The sequence below is a fragment of the Felis catus genome, chromosome B3 (genome assembly GCF_018350175.1).
Source record: "Felis catus isolate Fca126 chromosome B3, F.catus_Fca126_mat1.0, whole genome shotgun sequence".
In the NCBI taxonomy this organism is placed as follows: Eukaryota; Metazoa; Chordata; class Mammalia; order Carnivora; family Felidae; genus Felis; species Felis catus.
This window is the reverse complement of record NC_058373.1, coordinates 3,038,510-3,061,173: the sequence shown is the minus strand read 5'-3', so window position 1 is coordinate 3,061,173 and position 22,664 is coordinate 3,038,510. Positions and strand designations below refer to the sequence as shown.

General features: G+C 45.0%; 3 protein-coding genes across 9 annotated transcripts in view; 2 read left to right on the top strand and 1 right to left on the bottom strand.

Annotated features, from left to right (window-relative positions):
- The window catches only part of ADAMTSL3 (ADAMTS like 3), a 351,370-nt gene extending 349,199 nt beyond the window's left edge, over window positions 1–2,171 (top strand). For all 3 annotated transcript variants that reach the window (XM_023254830.2, XM_045058725.1, XM_045058726.1), the window contains one exon: window positions 74–2,171. In XM_023254830.2, coding sequence (XP_023110598.2) covers window positions 74–180 — 107 coding nt within the window. In that variant the 3' untranslated portion in view covers window positions 181–2,171. The remainder of the gene's footprint in view (window positions 1–73) is intronic.
- Window positions 2,172–3,493: 1,322 nt separating this feature from the next.
- SAXO2 (stabilizer of axonemal microtubules 2) lies at window positions 3,494–22,410 on the bottom strand. 2 transcript variants are annotated; one of them, XM_019831795.3, is made up of 4 exons: window positions 22,205–22,410; window positions 19,350–19,529; window positions 14,044–14,246; window positions 3,494–5,917 (listed from the first exon to the last, which is right to left on the bottom strand). In XM_019831795.3, exons 1-4 carry the CDS (start codon window positions 22,240–22,242, stop codon window positions 4,974–4,976), a joined length of 1,365 nt encoding a protein of 454 aa, XP_019687354.2. In that variant the 5' UTR covers window positions 22,243–22,410; the 3' UTR covers window positions 3,494–4,973. The 2 variants fall into 2 exon arrangements, with proteins under 2 accessions (XP_019687354.2, XP_023110597.2); XM_023254829.2 differs by lacking the exons at window positions 19,350–19,529; window positions 22,205–22,410 and adding an exon at window positions 6,150–6,208 and having other exon boundaries at window positions 14,044–14,146.
- Window positions 22,366–22,664, top strand: part of EFL1 (elongation factor like GTPase 1) — a 122,953-nt gene continuing 122,654 nt past the window's right edge. For all 4 annotated transcript variants that reach the window (XM_023254828.2, XM_045058728.1, XM_023254827.2 and 1 more), the window contains exon 1: window positions 22,366–22,511. The gene's annotated coding sequence lies outside the window, so the exon portion shown is untranslated. The remainder of the gene's footprint in view (window positions 22,512–22,664) is intronic.

Genomic DNA, 22,664 nt, shown 5'->3' with positions numbered 1-22,664 from the left:
AAACCACAGCATTTAAACTGCGTCGCCCACGAGCTCTGCGTTCCACGGATATCTGGTTTTTTCTTCCCTGCAGGAGCTTGCATGGACACCACCCACTACTGTATGTTTGTAAAGCATCTCAACTTGTGTTCGCTCGACGTCTACAAACAAAGGTGCTGCTGGACGTGTCTGGAAGGGTAAACCTGTGGAAGGGTCGTAGCGCTGCTGTGAAGAAGAGACCAGAAGTGTAGAAGCTCTTTCCCCCACGTAGCCGGTTCAAAAACATGTTATTTCTTTAAAAAAAAAACACAAAAAACACTGTAGATTCTGCATGCAAACAGGTCGATGCAAACTCACCGCTGGTGGCGTTTTGTGCTGTTGTTTTCCCCGCAGCCGGTCTTTAATTCCAGCTCTTTGAAGCGATGCATCCGGGACCAACGAGCGTACCGTGGCAGGCGTGCCATGGCGCGTGGGACCTCCCCGTGTCCTCCTCATCAGGAAATCGCCCAGGTCCCCAGGGCGTGGTCGCATGCTTCCTCCCGTGATGTGCAGGCTAATAGCATACGGCGTCCCGAAGTCTTGAGGGACACACGGCAACCGATGACTTCCTCTTCTCCCAAGCTTTAGGGTTTCAACAGGTTTATAAAGCGTTTACACTCTGGAAGCCCTGGCCGGTCGCCATTGAGATGGCGTGATTGGTGCTAGTGGCATTTTGGTGGGTCCCGAAGCCCAGGCTGTGAACCGACTGATCCGAGGATCCTGGGGGCGGGGAGCTGCATCTTGCCCTTACGCTTAGAGAACCGGTGAAGAAACCACAGGGGAAACCTTGCTGCCAGCTTCACGACCATGGAGCTCTATCTGTGACCAAATGAGGCATCTCGGAAATCAAAGGAGAGGGGGAATTCACCTTTTCTACTGATTTTGAAGTGCAGTCAAAGCTTTCTTTTAAGAGCTGTGAATGAGACTTCTTCTGAGCACTATTCTCTTGCACACAAACAGAAAATCAAAGCCTTATTAGACCTAATTTATGCACACGATAGTATTCCTGAGGGTTCTTATTTCGGGAAGATTGTAAGAAAGTAATCTAAATATGAAACACGGTGGTTGGAAAGACTTGTTTATAGTAAAGCATTGTTTTCCTTCAGACTGATTTGTCGGTAAATCCAAAGTGAATTTGGGTGAGGCTAGAAGTTACAGTTGGGGCTAGAGGTCAGAGTTAGGATTTGGTGAGTAAGTGTAGGGTTCGTGTTAGTTTTAGGATCGGGTTAGCTGAGAATGGAAATTATGGTAGGGTGAAGGCTGGAGTTGGCTTTGGGGGTTGAGGTTAGAGTCGGGACCAGGACGGGTTGTGTTGGGTTGCGTTCGAACTGGGGCCAGTGCTGGTGTTGGTGACAGTGTCAGGCTGGAGGGTAAACCTGGAGTAAGTGTTTCTGCGGAAGTAGTCTGGGGCTAGCATGAAGTTCAAAAGCCGATTTGGTTATGGCGCCCCTTCCCTTATATCCTGCCGATTACTGCTTTAGATGGCACACAAGCCCAAGTCAGTGGCCGTCTGTGCTTACGTGGCGACCCAGCCACCCTCACCCGTGTGCTGCCCCCAGCGTGCCGGCCACAACATCCCCCGAAGCAGGTGGCTCTGGACCTGATCACAAAGACGTGAGCAGCGTGTTTGGTGTTTGGACGTGTCTGTGGACGAGCTCGCTGAGTCTCTCGACCACATTCTGAGTACCAGCCCTCATGTTCTGACTTTAGCCTCACGGACACTGGTGATAGACACTACTGTACGTGGAGGGTTTGGTGGCCGGGATGGATGGGGATGGGGAAGGGCACACACACCAGCCCGCGGGTTGTTAATCATCAATCACCCTTGATTGTTGAAGGATTTTAAATTAAAAGAAAGATCATTTGTAAAATACTCTTTGTATATATTTATTATATGACTTAAAGGTGCAATATTTTATTTTGTACAGTATGTAATAAAGACATGGGACGTATATTTTTCTTATTAACAAAATTTCTTATTAAATTGCTTCACCTTTGTATTTAAAGTCACTAATTTTCTTGTACTTTTGTTACCATTCAAACGATGTTCCTGTGTACTGTATTTTACTACTGTTTCTATAACATAAGAGTTAGTTTCTTTCATGACCCTTAAGTGATTCAGAAATAAATTTGATTATTCAGTGGCATCCTTAGACACGTGAGTGGCTTGTTTGTATTGTTTTCTGATTTTGTCGCCTGGGTCAGCCTTCTTGTGGGTCTGGGAGCGGACCTGATGGGTTCACGGTCCTGGATCGTCTTGTGAAATGGGGGTTAGAGGATTCAGGGCGGATCACATAGAAATTCAACTCTCACTCCCTCCCCCAGTCGTTGATAACCTGCGCATTAGAGTGAAAACGATGTCAAGGGCAGAAAGGGTGGAAAGAAGTCCCAAATGGACAGCCTGAGACAGGTTTAGAAGTAGGTGGTGGTAGGAAAACAAGAAGTACTAATCATCTTTGATTTGGGATCATTAAGAGGGTTATAGGGACTGACCGACCGTGTCTGCACCTAAAGACTTTTTGGCCGCAGTTGGTGAGGAATCAAAGTCCCTCGTTTAACACTAGGATTCACTCTTAGCGTTGCCCGAGCAGTTCTTACAAACCACAAGGCCTTTCTTCCTAGTCTCTGGGTCTGTGGGCTCATGTTCCACAACAAGCATCTGCAGGGAGAGCCGTGGAGATGGGATGGGGTGAGGCTGGAAATTTCCTACTGCCTCTTCTCTCTGGATTGTCCTTCTTTCTTCATTGGATTCGTCCAAGTTTGGCCTAGTGAGAACTCCTTCTAGAATGTGGCAGGCTGTTAAATATTACAGGTTTCCGGTGCTGTTACAATGGGGTTTGTGTGTGTGTCCCTGCACAGCACATATGTCAAGGAGACCTTAAGGCGATGGCAGGTCAGGTGACTCCAGCTTCCCGCCACCACATTTGGAACTCTCTCTTGTGCAGACTCTGGAGATCACTCTGTACCTGCGTTCATGCTGTTCCCGCTGTCCTGCTTTTCCTGACCTGGCAAGTGCCCGCTCACCGTTCCAGATTCAGCTCAGCTGTCCTCTCCTTAAAGGAGCTTTCGCCGAATTCCCAGGCTAAGTGGCCCATGTGTCCTCTCTTCCAATGTCTTATTCACGCCTATTCTATTGGGTGTTAGATCACGGGGAGACACCATTATTCAGCTCTGTGTCCTCAGCCCAAGTCACATTGCCACGGGAAACCCCAGGGTAAGTTTACTATGGGGAGCCTTTGTCCAGGGAAGAGACCACCCCCATTAGATTACAGGGGGATTTGCATGTCCAGCATCAGAAAATGGGCCAGGATGAGAGTGCTATCATATTTTCTAATTTTTTCATTTTGAGTATATAATCATGTTTTTTATTACAAAGGTAAGAATATCTAGTTATGTACAGGTTAACCTAGGTAAGAGCTCATGACAAAGGCCTCTTTTCCAGAGAAAATTTTGTGCAGAAATGACTTCATGAAAATGCATTTTATTGATGCTTTATTAATGTTGCATAAATACAGAATTCTACAGGTCATAATTTTCACTAATCAATACAAACGTACATACACACGAGCTACTTTCAAATAAACATTTGAACCAAACACTGGTGGACCTATTCTCAAGCACATAGTTTGAAAGAATTCTAAAGCTACAAAAGACTACACTTCGTGATAAATCATACTCTCCCCTAATGCAATCACCAAGCAAGGAAAAAATAAAAACAGGAGTTTAATTCGTTAGGAAATTTTCAGCATTTATAAATGCAATATGTTCTTTCTGCTTCACGCACTGACATCATTCTTTCCCTCCCTTCTTAGCGCTTAGCTCACGCTGGAGAAGGACATAATTATGCCCCAGACTGAGCCTGCTGCTGCTTCTGAACCATGACTCCAGGCATGGCAATTAGGTACGTCATGACCCGGGGTTACCCTGAAGATTCTTCAGAGCCATCGGTCATTCCTAAAACTACTCGAACACACAGTGTTTTCCTTCCTACAAATACTGTCTTTCAAACCACGTGACTCTCCTAGTCCAAGCTCTCTATGCTCTGTAACGGGTTCTCAGGCGCTTGGTTGAGGACAAGACTCAGAAAGCTTACTCCTCATAAGCTCAAAGCAAATTTGGTCATTTTCCAATCCTTGCCTCCGGCCAGAAAGTGAGTGTTGAGGAGGTAATGACCCTCGTTTGGAAAAGGAGAAAGCAGGTTCAAAAGAGAGATTGAGGGACTTCGTAACAATCTCTGACACTTGTTTGGCACTTTGACTTTTGGGTTTCGATGAACCATCTGCCCTGATGCTCGAAACGATGTTTGTGAGCTGAGCAGAGCAAATGTCCTTTTACACATGGGGACGCTGGGGCTCAGAGACACCCGTCACTGGCCTAGGGTGTCGCAAATAGAAACTGTTGTCACTGGAACCCGAACTCAGAGCCTTGATTCCCCGTGCGCAGAGCCATTGCTGGTCACACGGCAGCTCCTCTTACGGACTTGAGCATGGTGAGGAGCAGTGTAGTCATCCCAAGTCTGAGATGAAGACCGTCGTCCCGGATGAGGAATCCACGTGTCGTGGTCAGAGGTGTGCTGGACGGTCCCAGTGCACTTGACACATGATAACCAGGTTGTGAGTGACCATGTAATTGTCTTAATTAAAAGCATAAGTGTAAAGGATAATCGATCAGAGACAAGCGACCAAACGGTAGGTTGGGGATCAAAATAGTTCAGGTGGGAATGCCCGTTATTCAATTTTCAGAATAGCAGAGTAGAGAACAATCTTGGTGAGAGATCAATACAAAATAGATTTTAAGGGCCTCACTTCCCATAAGTAATTTTCCAGTTTTCTTGTTTAAACTTTTAAAATGATTTCTTTTACCTCTCCCCTCAATTATTTTCACTACCAAAAAAATTGGCTTTGCCTTTAGAAAACCAATATCCTGTTAGCTTCCTTTCAAACGTGGTTTGATGATTAGGAGGCCTCCACCGTGGGTGTGATCTTGCGGAAGAAGCGATGACCTCGAGAATTTGTGTTTTCAAAGATATAACCCGGAGGAGAGGGAAAGCTAGCGGGGCAGATTTCCCGCTTCTTTGGTGTGTACTCTAGACAGTACATGGTTGTGTCATCGAATGGAGCAGAACTCTTCACGGGAGCGTGCACGGGTTTGCAGCTCTGTGTTGGATTCAGCTCATGTGGCACATAGTGAGACCTGAAAGTGGTCCAACCATCAAATTTTCCAGATGGGTTGGGAATCTGCTGCTGCTTCTTAATAAGTCCTTGACGACAGCTTTCCCAGGCTGGAAAATCTTCCTTTGTGGTGCTTTTTCCTTGAAAAGGAAAGTTGTTATTTCTTTTCTGAGAGACTGGCCTGATGGGAACAACACGTTTGGTCTGATAGGGAACGTAGTCAAGATGGCTTGTGCTGTTTAACTGCATGGTGCCTGGGGGAGGGACATACTCTGGTGTTTTCTTGACTGCAGGTGGTGGGATTTCCCATGGTTGAAAGCTTTCGCGGAATTCGGTGCTTCCTTCAAAATGAGCATTTTGGGTCACTCTGGTGTATGGAGGTCTGCAGAGTTTGGCAGATTCGCCAACAAGGCCCTGAAAGTCATACCGGTGAGTTGTGAGATCCTCAAAGGGTTGGGCGGTTGGCTTGTAAACCTCTTTTGGCCTTGAAAACTTGAATTCTAGCTGATAAGGTACATAGTCAAGGCGGTGACTTGTGTCACCATTAAAAGGGACGGTAGAACGTTTGATCACAGGGCTGGGTTTAAAGCTTTGCCGAGGCTGTATCTCCCGAGGAACATAATCATCCTGAAACGTAGTTGAATTTCCAAATTTCACGGCGGGGGGATGATAAGTTTGCTCTGGTTTATAAAGGTCCGTTTTCTGAATGTCCCAAGCTCTGTAATCATCTTGAAAATAAAAAAGAGAGCATCTTAAAATACTGAAGAAAACAACCATCTTCTAAAAATCATGGCTCGCTTACTTCTCTCATTGCCAAACATCTTTTCATTTCCTTCATAAATCTGGACAATAATCGAGTATGAAGTTGCTCAGGTTCCCCTGGTTTGTCTCTTCTTCATGTTCACCTGCCTCTTCTATCATCCCACTTTGGTACATATAACTTTCTACTTCTAGACTTACCTGAATACGCAAAAAGGGAATGGAACATCTGAGCCGGATTGTTGATAGTTTTTGAAAGCCTGTGTTTTGGATAAAGGCAGAGTTTAGGAGATTATGGTTGTGTTTTCCAGGAACTGCTTGGGGTTTTCACTATAACTCAAGAAATGCTAAAGGAAACCATAAAATCTAGGGATTAACATGAAATCAAAGGCCCCGATGTGTGGGCAAAAGTGACGTGGGTGTTATTCCTTGGTTTCGGAGGGACTCCTCAAAGGAGAGAGAATTTCAATTCCATTATACTTTAGGAACAGGACTCCCTGAGCAAAGATACAGAATAACTTGTACTATCCCAGAAAGTTCATCGGATTCAACTTTAACTTCTCAGGAAATGGACTTCACGTCATTCCCCAAAGATAGGGGGCCATCTAGAGGCCAGAGGCCTGAAATGAGTGCTTTCAAACATGTCAGAAACTGTATGTAGAATTTACAAGTGAACCTCAGAGCTAAGTCTGAGATTTAGCGTTAAATGCCTAAATTCTGCTTCTTGCAGCCTACCTAGACCATGGATGGGAAACTGAAGTACTTACATTTCAACTGAGGGTTATTTAGTTTTTCTATTTCTAGATGAGAAAGGTAGTAAGATAAGAAACACTGTGGAAAATGGGGTGCCTGGGTGGCTCAGTCGGTTGAACGTCCGACTTCAGCTCAGGCCATGATCTCACAGCTCATGAGTTCAAGCCCCGCGTTGGGCTCTGTGCTGACAGCTCGGAGCCTGGAGCCTGCTTCGGATTCTGTGCCTTCCTCTCTCTGCCCCTCCCCTGCTCATGCTCTGTCTCTGTCTCTCAAAAATGAACATTAAAAAAAAGAAATACTGTGGAATTGACCTTACCCAAAAAAGATGTACACTGAAGACTAATTTATAAAAGACAGAAGTCATACAAGCTAACATATAAGAGTCTAGGCCACAGTCCATGCAGTGTCTATTGGAAAGGCCAAAACTCAAATGCTTTTTATGGGGATACCTCCTTTGGAGAGAGGAATTCCTCATTCACAAACAGTTCTGCCACAGTGGCCAACTTTGGGACCAAACGATCACTTCCATCTCATCAAGTACTGGTGTTTGGATGAGAGTGGATGCCTGGCCTGAGAGCAGATCATCTGTGGGCTAGTAGGGATCTAGAAAACAGCCTGGCCAGAAGAGACGAGCTGGGTAAGCAATTCTTGTCCTTGTGAACCCAAATTTGAAAACATGGAGCCAGATAAAAGCGAGAGATGAATCTACAAGGATGCCATGTAGTGGATAGAATTGGAGAGCTATGGTAAGCCGAAGACTTCAAAATCCACCTGTAGGGCAACAGAATTGATAAGTAGACAGAGGAGCCCAGGTAGTAGAGTGGCAGTCAGAGCAGATGCATGCAGAGAAGTGAAGAGGCTGTAATAGAACCCATGGGGCTCTGGCAGAGAGGGGGGAGGGAGGGAGTAGCTCCGCCCTCAAGCTTCCTCTGTACCCGATGGCTTTCCGCTACCAGGTCACGGGAAACTCTCTTTTCCTTGAGGCACCATGAACGAATCTCTGTTGTTTGCAATGTCAAGTATAAAATTATAACACTTTTTCACAAACTAGAAGGAAATCGTAGGGTGCTATTGAAGGTCTGTAGTTCGACCTTGCTGCCAAAATGACTGAGAAAAAGATGTTAATTTCAAAAAAGAAAAAAGAAACTAAATAGAAGAGGGTAGTTCTCCCTTGCCAAACGAGCTTCAGTTTTCAAAAGGGAAGCAAGAATTTGGAGACCGAAACACAAGACTTCACAGCACACATTACCATGGATATCGGTTGCAGATAACTGCAGAAAATTGATTTTCCTTTTATACATAGGCCTATGCTCATATGCATGGAATATTGATTGTTCATTCTGGAGTATTTATTGATAATGTTCAAGCAACACCTTTAAAACGTAATATTTATTAATATAATCTATTTTTCATGTCTTGTGACACTGATAGAAAGGACAAATGTAGTGCCATGCATATCTAACAGTGCAGTCTGGTCCTTTGGCAACTGCGGTATTGCCCTGGTTAGATAAGGGAAATTCTGTTTCCTCTGCTCATTCTTTTGATTTCTAGCCACTTGCTCTCTTCTGATCAGCTTTACATCCATGTGTTTGCCCACCATCCATGTTTGAATGTAGAGCTCCATCCCCATCCTTATATAATGAGCTGTTCTAGGTTCCTCTTTGAGAACAAAAGTCCTGAGTTGCACATGCTAGTTCTTTTCCTTGGTACTTTGGAACCTGTTCCCTGTGGCATCTTATGGCACCAAGGACTTGGAAACAACTTTTACAAAGCCAGGGAGCTCCATCCTGAGCATTTCTTTCTCAATCTGTATATCATCAAAGAAGTCCCATGGTTTTAATACTACCTGGAAGCTGATGATTTCCAGAAGTGAATCTCCATTCCAGACTTCCTTTCAAACACCAAACCCACATATATATCTTTCTACTAGATATCCCTATTTCAAGAGGTAAACTGAAACTTAGTATGCTCAAACTGAAAAATCAATCTTGAAGTGTTAATTGAAATTTTATTTCATTTACACTTAATGTAGTGAATGGTCTAGTTGAGTTTAAGTTGACTATATTGTTGTTTGCTTTTGATTGTTCCCACATGTCCTTTGTTCCCTTACCCCTTATTTTCTGCCTTGTTTTAGATAAAGGGTATTTTTATTATTCCATTTTCTCCATTAGCACTTTAATTATAACTTCGTGTATTTTTAAAAAAATTTTTTTAATGTTTATTTTTTGAGAGAGAGAGAGAGAGAGAGAGAGAGAGAGAGAGAGAGTGAGTGGGGAGGGGCAGAGAGACAGAGGGAGACACACAATCCAAAGCAGGCTCCAGGCTCTGAGCTGTCAGCACAGAGCCTGACGTGGGACTCAGACTTACGAGCAGTGAGATGATGACCTGGGCCAAAGTCAGACCCTTAGCCGATTGAGTCACCCAGGTGTCCCAAACTTCACATATTTTTAGAATGAAAATGCATTTTTGTCCTATTAGGGGATCTTTTGGACCTACTTGACCTTAAATTGATATTTTTACCCCTTCTAGAACAGTGGAAGAAACTTTCAACAGTTTAATGCCATTTACACCCTCATGCTGTCTTTTGTGCTATATTTTACTTCCATATTTATATAAAAATACATAATATAATTATTATTGTGACTTTGAAAGGTCGGTATTCTCTTATATTTACCCACATAGTTAACCTTTCTGTGTGTTTCATTCCTTCCTGCGTTTCATGCTGCCCTCTAGAATCATGTTCCTTCCACCCAAAGAAATTCTTTACTACTTTTTGTAGTATGGGTCTGTTACTAACAGATTCTTTGAGTTTGTTGCTGTTGTTGTTGTTTTCCAAAAAATTTTTTATTTTGCCATATTTTTTGAAATATATTTTCATTAGATGTAAAAATCTGGGATTCATTGGGTTTAAAGTTATTGGTTCTTTTTTTCCTTTCAACACTTTAAAGATGTCATCCCATTATCTTCTGGATTCCATAGGTTCAGATGAAAAGTTAGGTATGTTTCTGATTTTTCTTTTTGTGAATAATGTATAGTTTTGCTACTTTTAAGAATTCATCTTCGCTTCATTTTCAGAAGTTTGATGATAATTGCCTAGCTGTGGTATTCTTTGTATTTATCTATTTGGGGATTTGTTGAGCTTCTTGAATCTGTGGCTTGGTTCTTTCATCAGTTTTGGAAATTTCTTGACCATATCTCCAAATATATTCTGGTTCTTCTTAGGTCTCATATTTTACCAAGTGCTAGATGTCACATATAAGAAAGCCATAGACATTGAAATCAATGTTATTTTCAACAGGAGAAAGCTTGCTTTTTTCAGTGTTAGGCCGATCACCTTGATCCAATCAGGAACTGAGCTAGGTTGGTGCTCAGAGGCACTTTTAGTTAGACGTGGTCTTCCTTTAGATACAAGTGTGTCAAGGACAAGAACTGTGGTGTGTTTGTGGTAGAGCCCTCATTCCGTGGGACTTTGTTTCCGAAGCACCTACTCCCAAGTACAACTGTGGGATACTTCTGTGGGATTCTTTCTGCCCGAGTCTCCTAGCCCACCATGCCCCTGAAACACTCTGCAAACACTCCACAAGGAAAACCAGCCATACATCTGGAGGACTTATAGATTCCAGCTTGTCATTTCAAGCCCACATATCAGGCGCTCCACTGGATTCCCTTCTCCCAGCAGAGTCTTTCTGCTTATGCCAAGCCCAGTCTTCAGCCTTGGCCTGGATTTGACAAATGGTCCAAGAGATGTAAACAGCTATCTTAGTTCACCTAGGAAGGCATGCAGCATCTCTGGAATTTTAGTTCTTTCCTTTCACAGCTGTCTAATGCCATTAAAAAAAGGTTTTTTTTTCCAGTTAAAAAATTTATACATAGGGGGGCCTGGGTGGCTCAATTATTTGAGTCTGACTTCAGCTCAGGTATGATCTTATGACTTGTGAGTTCGAGCCCCATGTTGGGCTCTGTGCTGACAGCTCAGAGCTTGGAGTCTGCTTCAGATTCTGTCTCCGTCTCTCTCTGCCCCTCCGTTGCTTGCACTCTGTCTCTCTCTCTCTCAAAAATAAACATTAAAAATAATAGTAACAGGGGCACCTGGGTGGCTCAGTCGGTTAAGTGTCCAACTTCGGCTCGGGTCATGATCTCAAGATTTGTGGGTTCGAGCCCCACGTCGGGCTCTGTGCTGACAGCTCAGAGCCTGGAGCCTGCTTTGGATTCTGTGTCTCCCTCACTCTCTGCCCCTCCCCTGCTCGCACTCTGTCTCTGTCTCTCTCAAGAATAAACAAACATTTATAAATAAATAAATAAATAAATAAATAAATAAATAAATAATAAATAAACAAACAAATAAATAGTTTATACAGATCTTTAGCTGTTGAAGTGGAAATGATGCGGTCTGCCATTCACTATAGCCTACCTGGAAACAGAACTCACCCACTTTTAGTAGCTATGATAAAAATGTTAAGCACCTCAGTCTGTGATCAAGGCTTCACAATCTGATCTCCAACTACATTTCTAGAATTAGACCCCAATCTCGCATTTCCTCCTCTGATGTTTACCCAACAACCATGGTATTTTTCTGGCTTTCTGCGTTTTTGCTCATTTCACCCTAGTTTTTGTGATGTCCTTCCCTTTCCTGTAGACCAGTACTTACTAGTCTCTGATACATTCCTGGGCTGGCCTGAAGTGTGATGTTGCTCAGTCTAAATTTTTGAAGCATGAGTTGTTCCATCAATTTTCCAGTGAATTATCCTCCTCCCTAGTAATAACACATACATTTTTTTAAGTTTATTTATTTTGAGGGGGTGGGGAGAGAGAGAGAGAATCCCAAGCAGGCTTCGTGCTGTCAACACAGAGCCCAACACCGGGCTTGAAGTCATGAACCATGAGATCATGACCTGAGACAAGTTCAAGAGTCAGACACTCAGCCAAATGAGCTGCCCCAGTACCCCAATAACACGTATTATTTATTTATACTAAAGCTATTTAATTTTTTATGCTACTATTGCTTTTTTTCCTCAACCATAAAGTTTCTACTTGTGAACAACTATGTTTGATTCGGATCTCTGTATTCCCTACAGTGGCTAGCACAGAGCAGAGAAATCCTGAAAACATTTATCAAATCAAACACTGGCCTATTTTCATCATCTATGTTTTAATATAAATGACCTTCTAAAGTGAGGCTTCTGGGGGCAGATGCATTTCTGAGAGTAGCCTGTCTCATAGAACTACATCTCCAGAACTAGATGTTACCCTTCTCGCCACCACCCTACAGGCTTTTTTCTTCCTTTCTCTTTATCGTATCCCACTTGTGTCTTTCCTCTGTTGTCTGATTCTCGATGAATAGCGAGAGGGTCTCTTGTCATTGTGATTTCTTGTCAGCTACACACCTGTCCCTAAATAGGTGTCTGTAAAACCTGCAATACAATCATCACACAGAATGATGAGTTCTGCCTCGGCCCTTAACATTTATGGTCTCATGCTCCCAAGCCTGGAAATACAAAAATAACCTCTCCTCACTAGGAAAGATCAGAAGTGAGAAAACCAGAGGGACCCCAGGAATCCTTAGCATTGGCTTATGGGGGTGAAAGTGTGGAAATCTACAGGAAACCCAGGTAATGAGAAGCTAGAACCAGTGTGTGTGTGTGTGTGTGTGTGTGTGTGTTATGTGTAATAGTCACAACCTCAAGGAATATCAATATTAGTGGTATTTTTCCATCGATCTTGTAGGAAAAAGAAAAGAAAAATCTTACCATGGTTGTTAAAAGACCCAGTCATTTTCATCAAGTACCTTCTACATCACCTTGTTATGCAGCACATGACCTCCTCTGCATACCAGTAAATTCAGATCTGCAATCGCTAGATGCTATATTGCATTATAACAATATACTTATTCACCATACACATTGTCTTAAAACTTCGTTTTAATGTTTGGGTAGCATCTTACGTGATCGCAGCTTAAAAGACAGAAAGCACGTTGCCCCCGACCTCCTTACACGTAGATCCTAGAGTACTGATAACAGGCACTTACCTACGCATCGAACTGGTGAGGGGGATATTTGAAGAACACATAGACCTTCAGCTATTGCCCATTTATACTATAAACCGTTGCTTTCATTGTGGGTGACATCACTGTTACAAAGGGGTTTTATCTGAGGACATACCATTCAGCTATATCACCTAACTAACGAAAAAGATATCAGCTTAAAAACGCAGTTACGTTATCAAGAAAAAATGTGGAAAGAATGTGTACTAACAAGATAGGCTTTAAAAAGAAAGACCCCGTTCCCCAAAAGCAATAGAGTATTTTAAAATCAACTTGGTTTTTGGAAAGAAACTAGCCATACACTGTCCAGCCTCTTACTCTTCTAAGTCAGCGGCCCACAGAGAGAAGGTGTCATCACACTTTGTCCCCGCTAGAAGCCTTAGAGGAGTAAGTTCCCTAAGCGGTGCACCACCATTGTCCCCGGATGGATAAGCCGATTTTGTTCTGAGTTCAGTATCAGGAGGCATCTGTGCCCAGATCTAAGCCTTGTTCTTCACCCTAGCCCTTGCCACTCGAAAGGGAATATTTGGTTCTGCATCTGCTCTTTTGCTTTCAGTGGGCTCAGAACTTAAGTGGTGAAGGGCGTCGCTCTTTACTTGACCTTCTCAAAGACTCCAGTCCGCTCGGTAGAGTTTCAGCTCATTCTGGAATTGCAGGAAAGGAACGGTGCCAAGTAACCGTGGCCCAATGCGACAAGGATGATACAATGCTTGTTCACTGGCAGCCTTTGCTTTTACGCTTGACCCTTGAACAACACAGGGGTTAGGGGCACTGACCCCCCCCTGCACAGTCAAAACTCTGCACATAACTTTGACTCCCAGAACAACTAATGGCCTACTGTTGGCCGGAAACCTTAACGACGGTTAACAGTAGTTAAGGTTCCTATACATCCACAGTCAATGTATATTTTGTATGTCACATGTATTCTGTGTTATGCTCTTACAACGAAGTATAAGCCGGAGAAAAAGTGTGATTCAAAGAATCATAAGGAAGGGATAATACATTTGCAGGGCTGGGCTGGACTGTATTTCTGGAGAAGAATCCACACATACGGGGACCTGGCTCAACTGTATGTGTTTTTAGACAGAGAACGTGAATTAAGTGGCTACATTTGGAAAGAAACCCAGGTCTTTTAACTCTCGATGAGGCAAATGGTCTTTCTTCACTATACAGTGCTGCTTTGACCAAAGCCAAAAAAGGTTCTCCTGAGCTAAGTTTGGCCACACACCAAATTATGATTTGACGTGGGATAGAAGCGAGTTTAGGTTTTTTGGCTCCTTCATTTTTGAAATGCCAAGTTACCTTTATAGGTTGGGACAGTGTCCAACTTTCCTTGTTTAGCTTGTTGTCTCTCCAAAGGCCGGACGATGGCCACAGGCTGCGCTTTGTAAGAATTGAAATCCCGTTTGTACGTAGTGCCAAGATCAATCTCCCCCTGTTTTGGTTTATATTCTTCTGGTACCTGGCGAGGCTGTTTGACTATTTCGTAAGGACGATAATCCGATCTGAAACATATAAATTTGAAACATAGCCTCACAGTTTCTTAATTAGAAATAATCATTATCTCGACGCAGTATTGAAATTTTCAAGGCTTTTTTTTTTCATTTGAAAAGTCTAAGAAGATATTAAAATGGTGGCAGTTGATAAACCACTTGAGAGAAATAATTCCTTTATGTCCTATCCAGTGACTAAATACGTTAAGAAAAAATATGTCAAAAATCCTGGTTTTCAAAACATCATTACAATGGATCTTCAGTTGACTGGATCTTACATAAATAAAATCTTTAAGTAACAGAATTTTTTTCTAACCTAGAAGGAAATTTTCGGATCTCATGAATCTAAAATCTACCCCCTGGGTCCACTTTGTCCAAATCCTACTTGAAGACTAAGCTATTTGGGCATGCTTTCTTCTAGATCATAAGATCTTCCTGCTTACTATTGAATCATCAGTTACGTGGATAATTAACACCTGAACTCTGGACTTCAGCCTTAAACCGCATTCATAGTATGGATGTGATTCTGTCTCATCACTGGACCTCCCAGAAGCCCTTGCCACAGATGGGAGCTGTGTGGCGATGCGGCCACCCTGGGCATCACGTAACCTCATGGGGCAGAAGGAGAGCTGCAGACACTTGGGTTGGCTGCGCGGAAGGGAGGTGACAGACCCAGCGTGATCAGACTCCCTGGGTCCGAATCCCGGCTCTGTCATTCACGAGATGCGTGACCTTGGACAACTCGGTTAACCTGCCTGTGCCCCAGTTTCCTGACATATAAAATGGGCCGATCACGCCATGTACCTCACAGGGTTATTTCAGAACTGGCACATGTACAGGCGTGCACGCACACATATTTACGAGAGCTTGGTGCCCAGTGAGGGCAATACGTTAGCCACTACTATTTATTATTACTACAAGTTTTCAAAATTGCTTTCTTCTCTTCTGGACTCTCCCGTGTCACTCATTTTAGTTGTTTAAACCGTCGTGTACTAATCACTACTTTCTGTGTGTGTCCATAAGCAACACTGAACACTTGTTCCCTATTTAGCGAAAGGCATCCCGGCGACTTGAGCTGCACAGTCGGAAAGCCAGGACTCACCGTCAGGCCTCAGCTCTCCTGTCAGCGCGGCCTCCGAATCTCTCGCAGACCCCACCATTTCCTCCTCCGTGGCGCTACCAGAACGGCCCAAGCTTTCCTAATCCCTGTTCAAACCTATTAGCTTCTCTCCAGTCTGGTCTCACGTTGCACCCAAAGGGATCCTCTCACTTGTAAGTTTGATCAGGTCGTTCCCACCGGTATCTCCCTGACCCCCTCCAAATGCAAACAGGGGGGTGGACAAGAGAAGAAACTTTCAGCGGCTTCGTGTGGCTCCAAGGACACGGCAAAAACCGCAGGGGGCCTCCTCCGCTAGCCTCAGCACCTGCTTCCTCCCGCAGGGGGAGGCGGCCTTCTCCAGGAATTGCCTTCTCTCCCCCCCCCCTCCCCTCCCCTGCCCGCCATCTTTGCCGGGAATGCACTTCCTTACCTACTTAATTCAGTCAGTTGCTTCAACCTGTCGGGGTTTAGCTCCCTCTTCTCTTCTCCCTGATAAAGTCAAACCTTTTATTCTGGCTCTCAAGTCACCTTGTGCCTGTCCTTCACGCACGTGATCACTGCTGCGATTTTGTCCTTCTTCCCAGTGATGTGTTGCTACCTTCGCTGGACTGCAGAGTCTGTGAGCACAGAGATCATGGCCGGAACCCCATGCTCACCGCTGTGTGCCAGGGGCTCAGCGGAGGGCCCGACACCTAACAAATGCTTAGTAAATATTATTTAGTGGATAAGTGGTAGAAATCACATACCTCTTACTCTCAAGACATCTGAGTTGTTCTTTGCTCTTCCCAAATGCCAGCTAGAGGGGAACGGGCTAAAATGCGGGCAGGCAGTGGAGGAATCAGGGAGATGACGGAGAGAAAGCGTAGGAGTCTTAGTTCCTCTAGGTGGATTCGCTAAGTGTTAGAAAGTATACCTCCAAACCCAAAGCAGCGGTCTATGGAGACGTGGTAGTGGGTAAATGCACTCTCGGCCATCGGATTGGCCCCACACGACGTGTCCACAATCACACTTCGGGGCGGGCTTCCTAGCTACCCTGGCAGACATCTAGCCGTCCTGCAGCTGTGACGTTGTACAAAGCATCGAAAATCTTAGAGACAAGTCTAGACATCTGCTCGGTACAGTCCCGTCCTGTGTTACAGAGAAGTACAGAATGACCCTTTATTGTTCGTACCGGCCCATCAGCCGTTGCTGCTTAGTGGACAGTCAACATGAGGGAGCTGAGGAAGGGTTCTGAACCCCTCGCCTGCGGCCCTCGGAAATGCTGCTATTCCCAGTCAAGATACCAAGAAAAGATCCAATGTTTTACTAAGTGTACAGACGGTGATTTAAAAAACGGAAATTATAGTTGCCTGGGCATATTTGGAACTTCTGGGAGCTGGGACATTTTCTTTTTCTTTCTTTTGTCTTTCTGGTTGGTTGGTTGTTGTGTTTTGTTTCGTTTTTACCATTAAGGGATGCTTGATCAAGTCAACTGACAAAACCAGAATTATGAAACAATTGCCTTTTTAAAGGAAGGTATGGCATGGGGCGCCTGGGTGGCTCAGTCAGCGAAGCGTCCTACTCTTGGTTTCGGCTCAGGTCATAACCTCACAGTTCCCGAGTTCGAGCTCCATGTCAGGTGCTACACTGACGGGGGTGGAGCCTGCTTGGGATTCTCCCTCCCTCCCTCTCTCTCCCTGCCCTTCCCCCCACTCCTGCTCTCTCTCTCTCTCTCTCTCAAAATAAATAAAAACTGAAAGATATGGCATGTCATTCTTTCCCAATTTTAACATTTAGAACTAGTTAAATGCAAAACCTTTATTCAACAAATATGCATATTGTGACATTTATTTCAGATCTCCGTTATGAATCATTAAGGCATCAAGGAAGAATGTTAAGGTGCAGAAAAAAATGAGCAACATTCCCATTTGCTCTCTCTCAATTGTTCTATTTCTTCACCTCATTTTCAATAATTATAGCTTGTTTATTTACTCGAGTTTTTGTTTCTTGACTGCTATCCTCACAAGACTGTAAGCAACACAGGGGCCAAGTCCCTCATGGCCCACGTCACACTCAGGGACGCTGTAGTACTTGACCCACTGCACTGAATCTGTGGCAACAGACTGAGCAGCAGTGCTGGTTAAAGATGCAGATTCCTGGGACCTGTGGTTTCAGGTGGAACGCTGGAATCTGCAATTTTAACCCTTCTGGATGATTCTAAAGCACACCGTATCTGAGGACTATGGAAGATCTTCAAATCTGTGGACGAGCCACACGTCTACAGAAGTCGAGTGCAATCACCAAAGCAGTGCTACCTCAAGGGCGGCCCGAAATGTTAGAGGCACGAGTACGGGCCTGAGAGTTCGAAGGTTTCAACCTTGGCTTATGCAAGGAGAATGGGCTCTAAAATGCGAAGAAAACGGGTAACACTGCAGATTAAAGTGGTTACGGAGCATTTTTAAAACCCCAAGTTATAGAAATCTGATGTGTGTGTTTCCTGACACCAGAAACTTCTATTTATTGATTTTTATACTTAACACCTAAGATTGTGCCTTGAATATGGTGTGCACATTAACAGAATAAAGACAAGAATTAACTCACTGACAAAGGTACAAAACAAATTAAAAAAAAAAAAAGCTAAGTCTGGGGCGTCTCGGTGACTCAGTCGGTTGAGCGTCCGATTCTGGATTTCGGCTCAGGTCAGAATCTCAGTTTGTGGGATCGAGCCCCGCATGGGGCTCTGTGCTGACAGCATGGAGCCTGCTTGGGATTCTCTCTCTCTCTCCCTCCCTCACTCCTGCACTTTCTGTGAAAAATAAATTAACTTAAAAAAACAAAAACAAAAACAAAACCAACTAAGTCCCAATGGAAAGTTCAGGGTCAGGAAGACTTCTTTTTGTCTATCCAACACTGAATAAACATGGAGTGTCTACTCTGTGCCAGCAGGCCTCCCACTAGGTTCCTGGAAATAGAACGTGAAGATTTGAATAGACAGTTCCTGCCTGTGTGGGCCTCTGAAATGGAGTTAATGATAAATAACTAAGATGCTTTGAGGCCTTACATAGGGGACTTTTACCCAGCCTGCAAACTGGGTACAGTGTCAGAGTGATAACTAGGTTGAGTGATAACTAGGTTGAGACGTACAGGCTAAGTGGGCATTAACTGGGGTAAAAGGGAGGGAAATTTCCAGGCAAGTGAAATAATATACCGGAAGGCTCTGTGGCAAGGGAGACCTGAGATTTTTCAAGAAATGAAAAATGTCTTGAGGGATGTGACATTAAAAGAGCACGGTGAAAATAAATTAGAGAAGCAAGTACAGACCAAACCATAAAGGGATTTTGGTGGCTATTAAATAAAATGGGAAAGCATAAGTATTTTAAGCAAGGAGGTGATAGGATTAGAACTGCATTTTATTAAAAAAATTTTTTTTATGTTTATTTATTTTTGAGAGAGAGAGAGAGAGAGAGAGAGAGAGAGAGTGACAGCGTGTGAGCGGGGGAGGGGCAGAGAGAGAGGGAGACACAGAATCGGAAGCAGGTTCCAGGCTCCGAGCTGTCAGCACAGAGCCCGTCGCGGGGCTCGAACCCACAGACTGCGGGATCACGACCTGAGCCGAAGTTGGATGCTGAACCGACTGAGCCACCCCGGGCCCCTAGAACTGGATTTTAAAGAGGTCATGTCTGCAGGGTAAAGTATAGGAAACAGATCAGAGATGTAAACACTAGAAGAGATACAGAAAATACAGGAAGCTACTGCATTCCTCTAGTTGGGAGACAGTGGAAAGCAGCAGATGTTAGAAGAGATTTTAAGTGGTTAAAACAATAAAGCTTTTTGTTGCCCTTTTTCCTTCTCACTGTTTGCCATTCTAACCTAACGCTTGTTTTTCTGTGTTTCTCAAGTTGCGACTCAACTGGTTCCTTGCTTCTTGGGTTGGTTCAACTTCAATCAACTTAATAGTTCAATTTAAAGAATAAAACAACTTTATTAAGCCCAGAAGACTTGGAGAAAAGTAAAGCAAATCGTTTCTGAATATTTACTTAAATGTCGTTATCCCTTCCATTTTACCGCGGCATGCTCGAAATTCTTGCTTGGGCTTCAGACTCTGAGGTGGAGGAACATTGCCATATGTAGGATATTTTTCCAAATATTCAGTTGTGGGGCAGGATGTGCCAGAATTTTCATAAATCCTTGTGGTTCCGTGTGGACAATGATGCCGCCTGTGCAAACATAAATAAACTGAAAGATTATTTTGGCTTTCAAAAATATTTTATATAACTGCATCTTAATCAGAGAATTTTGATAAACACACAATCTCTAAATTTAAAAGAAGCTTTACTAATACACACGAACACACAAAAAAACCTGTTTATTCTGCAATGGTGTTTACAAAAATAATGAATAAATTATGGTATATCCTTCATGGTGGAAAAAATTATGGTATTTCCTCTGACAATGATTTAGAGTGTCTTTTTTATTTTACTTTGTTAATGTTTACTTATTTTCGAGAGACAGAGCACGAGCAGGAGAGGGGCAGAGAGAGAGGGAGACGCTATATCTGAAACAGGCTCTGGGCTCGGAGCTGTCAGTGGAGAGCCGGACGCGGGGCTTGAACTCACCGACGGTGAGATCCTGACCTGAAGTGAAGTCAGACGCTTAACTGACCGAGCCACCCAGGTGCCCCTGGAGTGTCTTCTTATACTAAGAAGCTGAAAAGCTAACATTTCCCAGGCTCTTGGCAGGCAGGCCCCATGTACAATTTAGCTTTCAACTGTTGGGTGTGCTCAGCTGATGCTCTCGGACAGCACTACGCAGGGAGAGAGGCTTGCAGGGTTGTGTTAGAGGCACAGAGAGGCTGGAGCAGGCAGGCGTCAGGCAGCGTTCTGGTTTGCAAGGTGGCTTCCTGTCTGGCAGCTTTAGCAGGAAAGGGCGGTTCGGCAGGAAGGAGTGGTTCTGAAGCCTGCCTCTCTGTTGCTGTTTCCTGGGTATTGGCAGGGGCAGTGGCTCCCTTGGCAGCCCAGTTCTGAGGTGAGAGTTTTTGGAAATTTTTCCTGAAAAGCTTACTTTGAAAACTGTTTCTTCCATTCTTCCAACAATTCTGTGAGCTGCATATACTCCTTAATAAATTCTTTTATGCCTCGACTAGGCAAGAGTAGATTATATTGTCCATGACTAATAACCCTGACCAATATATCATATAAGCTAACAGCAGGTAGTTGTTAAAGAGAATAGGGTTGATCTTAAGGCGTGGCCGTTGCCAGACGCGGAGATTGTAAACAGTGAAAACGTGGGTTGCGGAACAGTATGTATAATACACTCTATTTCTCTTTCCTTCTAAAGAATGCAAAAACAAGTCTTAAAGAACATTTATTATTTCTAGGACTAGGATGATGAGGGATTTTCACTATATTCTAGATTTTTTTGCCTTGCATGTTCATACAGTGCCTCATGTATATTCATTTCATAATCAGAAAAAAAAAAGATAAAGTTCTTAACAAAACAAACATAAAAATCCAAGCAAACAAAAAAGAAAAATCAGCTCCTCGGGTCTCATATCATTTCGGGCTCCGGGCTATGTGTGAGGACTACCAATCCAAGCCCAGGTAAGGTTGAAGAAAATGCATACACTCTGTAGATGAGTCAGAACCGGCGAGGATATCTAGACTCAGTGAACCCCCGGGGAAGAACATAAGAGAGATCAGCTGTTTTGCATGGAGGCTGCTGGCAGCAGGAAGGATTGCAGTGTGTGGAAGGGTGGAGAGGTGGTGTCATGGGCTATTCAAAATTCAAAGTCAGAGGAGTGGAGAGATTCGAGATTACTGGCTGACAGTGGAGGCTTCGGGAAAGTCCTAAAGTGATTTAGGACCGCAGATGGTCTCTTGGAACAATCAGGGACGGGGAACATAGGTCATGCATAGAGGTTCTGATACAGGTGCACTGAGTTACAAGAATCAAGTCCAAGCTCTGGAATTTCTCATTATTCTTAGTTTTATTTCTCATGCAAGGCATACATTCACATTGTAACAAAACAAGCTGAAAAGCTTATAAAGGAAACCGGAAAAGCCCGTTCTCCCAACATTTCCAGTCTCTAGAAACTACTTTCTGACGATCATCTCTGCTTTTTAGTTTTTCTGGAGGCTACATCTGCGTTTTCATTTTTTCTTTTCTTTCTTTTTTTTTTTTAATGAGCTTTTAACATCTTGATTTATCCGCTTAGATTTACTAACTTCCAAATCCCAACACAGAAAGATTTAATTTATACCGCTCCACTCACTTCCTGTTACATGGTCACTCATGGATTCCGTGGAATCCACATGCTCATAATGTTTCTTTAGCAAACAGTGATCGAATCCGTGGGGCCAACAGTGACTCCGCGTTAGAAGACTGTGTTTACAGGGGATGGGAGGTTGTCACGCAGGGACCCACAGACCAATCTGGGTTTCGGGGTGCAGGCTGCTCCCATCTCGGTCGGTCAGATCCCCAAGGGGCACTGCTTGGAGGGGAATGGGGCTACAGTCAGGCTTGGATGGAAAGCTGGAGATGGAAGAAAGCGTGGCGCGGGCTGAGAGTTCATGGACTTGCAGATCGTCCTATTCCTATTCCTTCCTTCCCCCTAAGATGTTGGGGGCGTGCACTCTCCCAGCGGGATCTGATCGCACCCCTTAGCAGGCTCTGGACCCGCCGCTCCCGCGCAAGCGTCCTCCGCCCAGCCGGCCGGCGTTCAGTGTGCACCTGGCCAGGGAGTCTAAGAGCAGAACTGTTTCACCCGGGAGCCGGCCGGTGCGGACCCGGGGAGTGCGGTCGCCGTTTCCACGTCCCTTCATCTCCGGGGGGCGGCCACCACGGGGCTCCGATCACCCGCGCCCCGCCCGCCGCCACGCTGCGCGTTCCTTACCCGCAGGTGCAGATCTGACACAGACACCAGCTCCTCATGCTCGCGGCTGGCCGCTGCCGCCCCGCCGGCCGCTCCGCACCTGCAGCTACGGCCCCGCCGCGGCGCCCGCGGTCGTCAGGGCAACCGCGGGGCCAGGGAGACCGACGCGGAGCCGGCTTCCGGCGCGCGCGGGTCAGAGGTCGTGCGCCCGGGAGTCCCGCCCCTAGCGTGCGCGCGCGTCCGGGACCGCAGGGCGGTCGTCGCCGGGGACGCGCGTGGTGTGGCGGGGCCGGTGGCCGAGCGGGGCTGAGCCGGGCGGCCGCAGCTGGTGAGTGCGGGCCTGCGTTGGCTGCCGGCGTCCTCCTCGGCCGGCGGGGTCCCGGGGGCTCGGGGGGCCGGGGCTAGCGTGGCTGGGAGCGGCCGCCTCCCGCAGCCTTGGGCGCCCCCCCCTCCGCCCACGCCGGGGCCGCCGCCTCCCCGA

Coding starts and splice junctions, on each gene's coding strand:
- SAXO2 (XM_019831795.3), bottom strand. CDS start 22,242: ATGAGGAGCTGGTGTCTGTGTCAGATCTGCACCTGCGG. Junction 19,530..22,204: donor TGTCAGATCTGCACCTGCGG/GTAAGGAACGCG, acceptor ATGTTTGCACAG/GCGGCATCATTGTCCACACG. Junction 5,918..14,043: donor CACTGTCCCAACCTATAAAG/GTAACTTGGCAT, acceptor TTTATTTTCAAG/ATGATTACAGAGCTTGGGAC.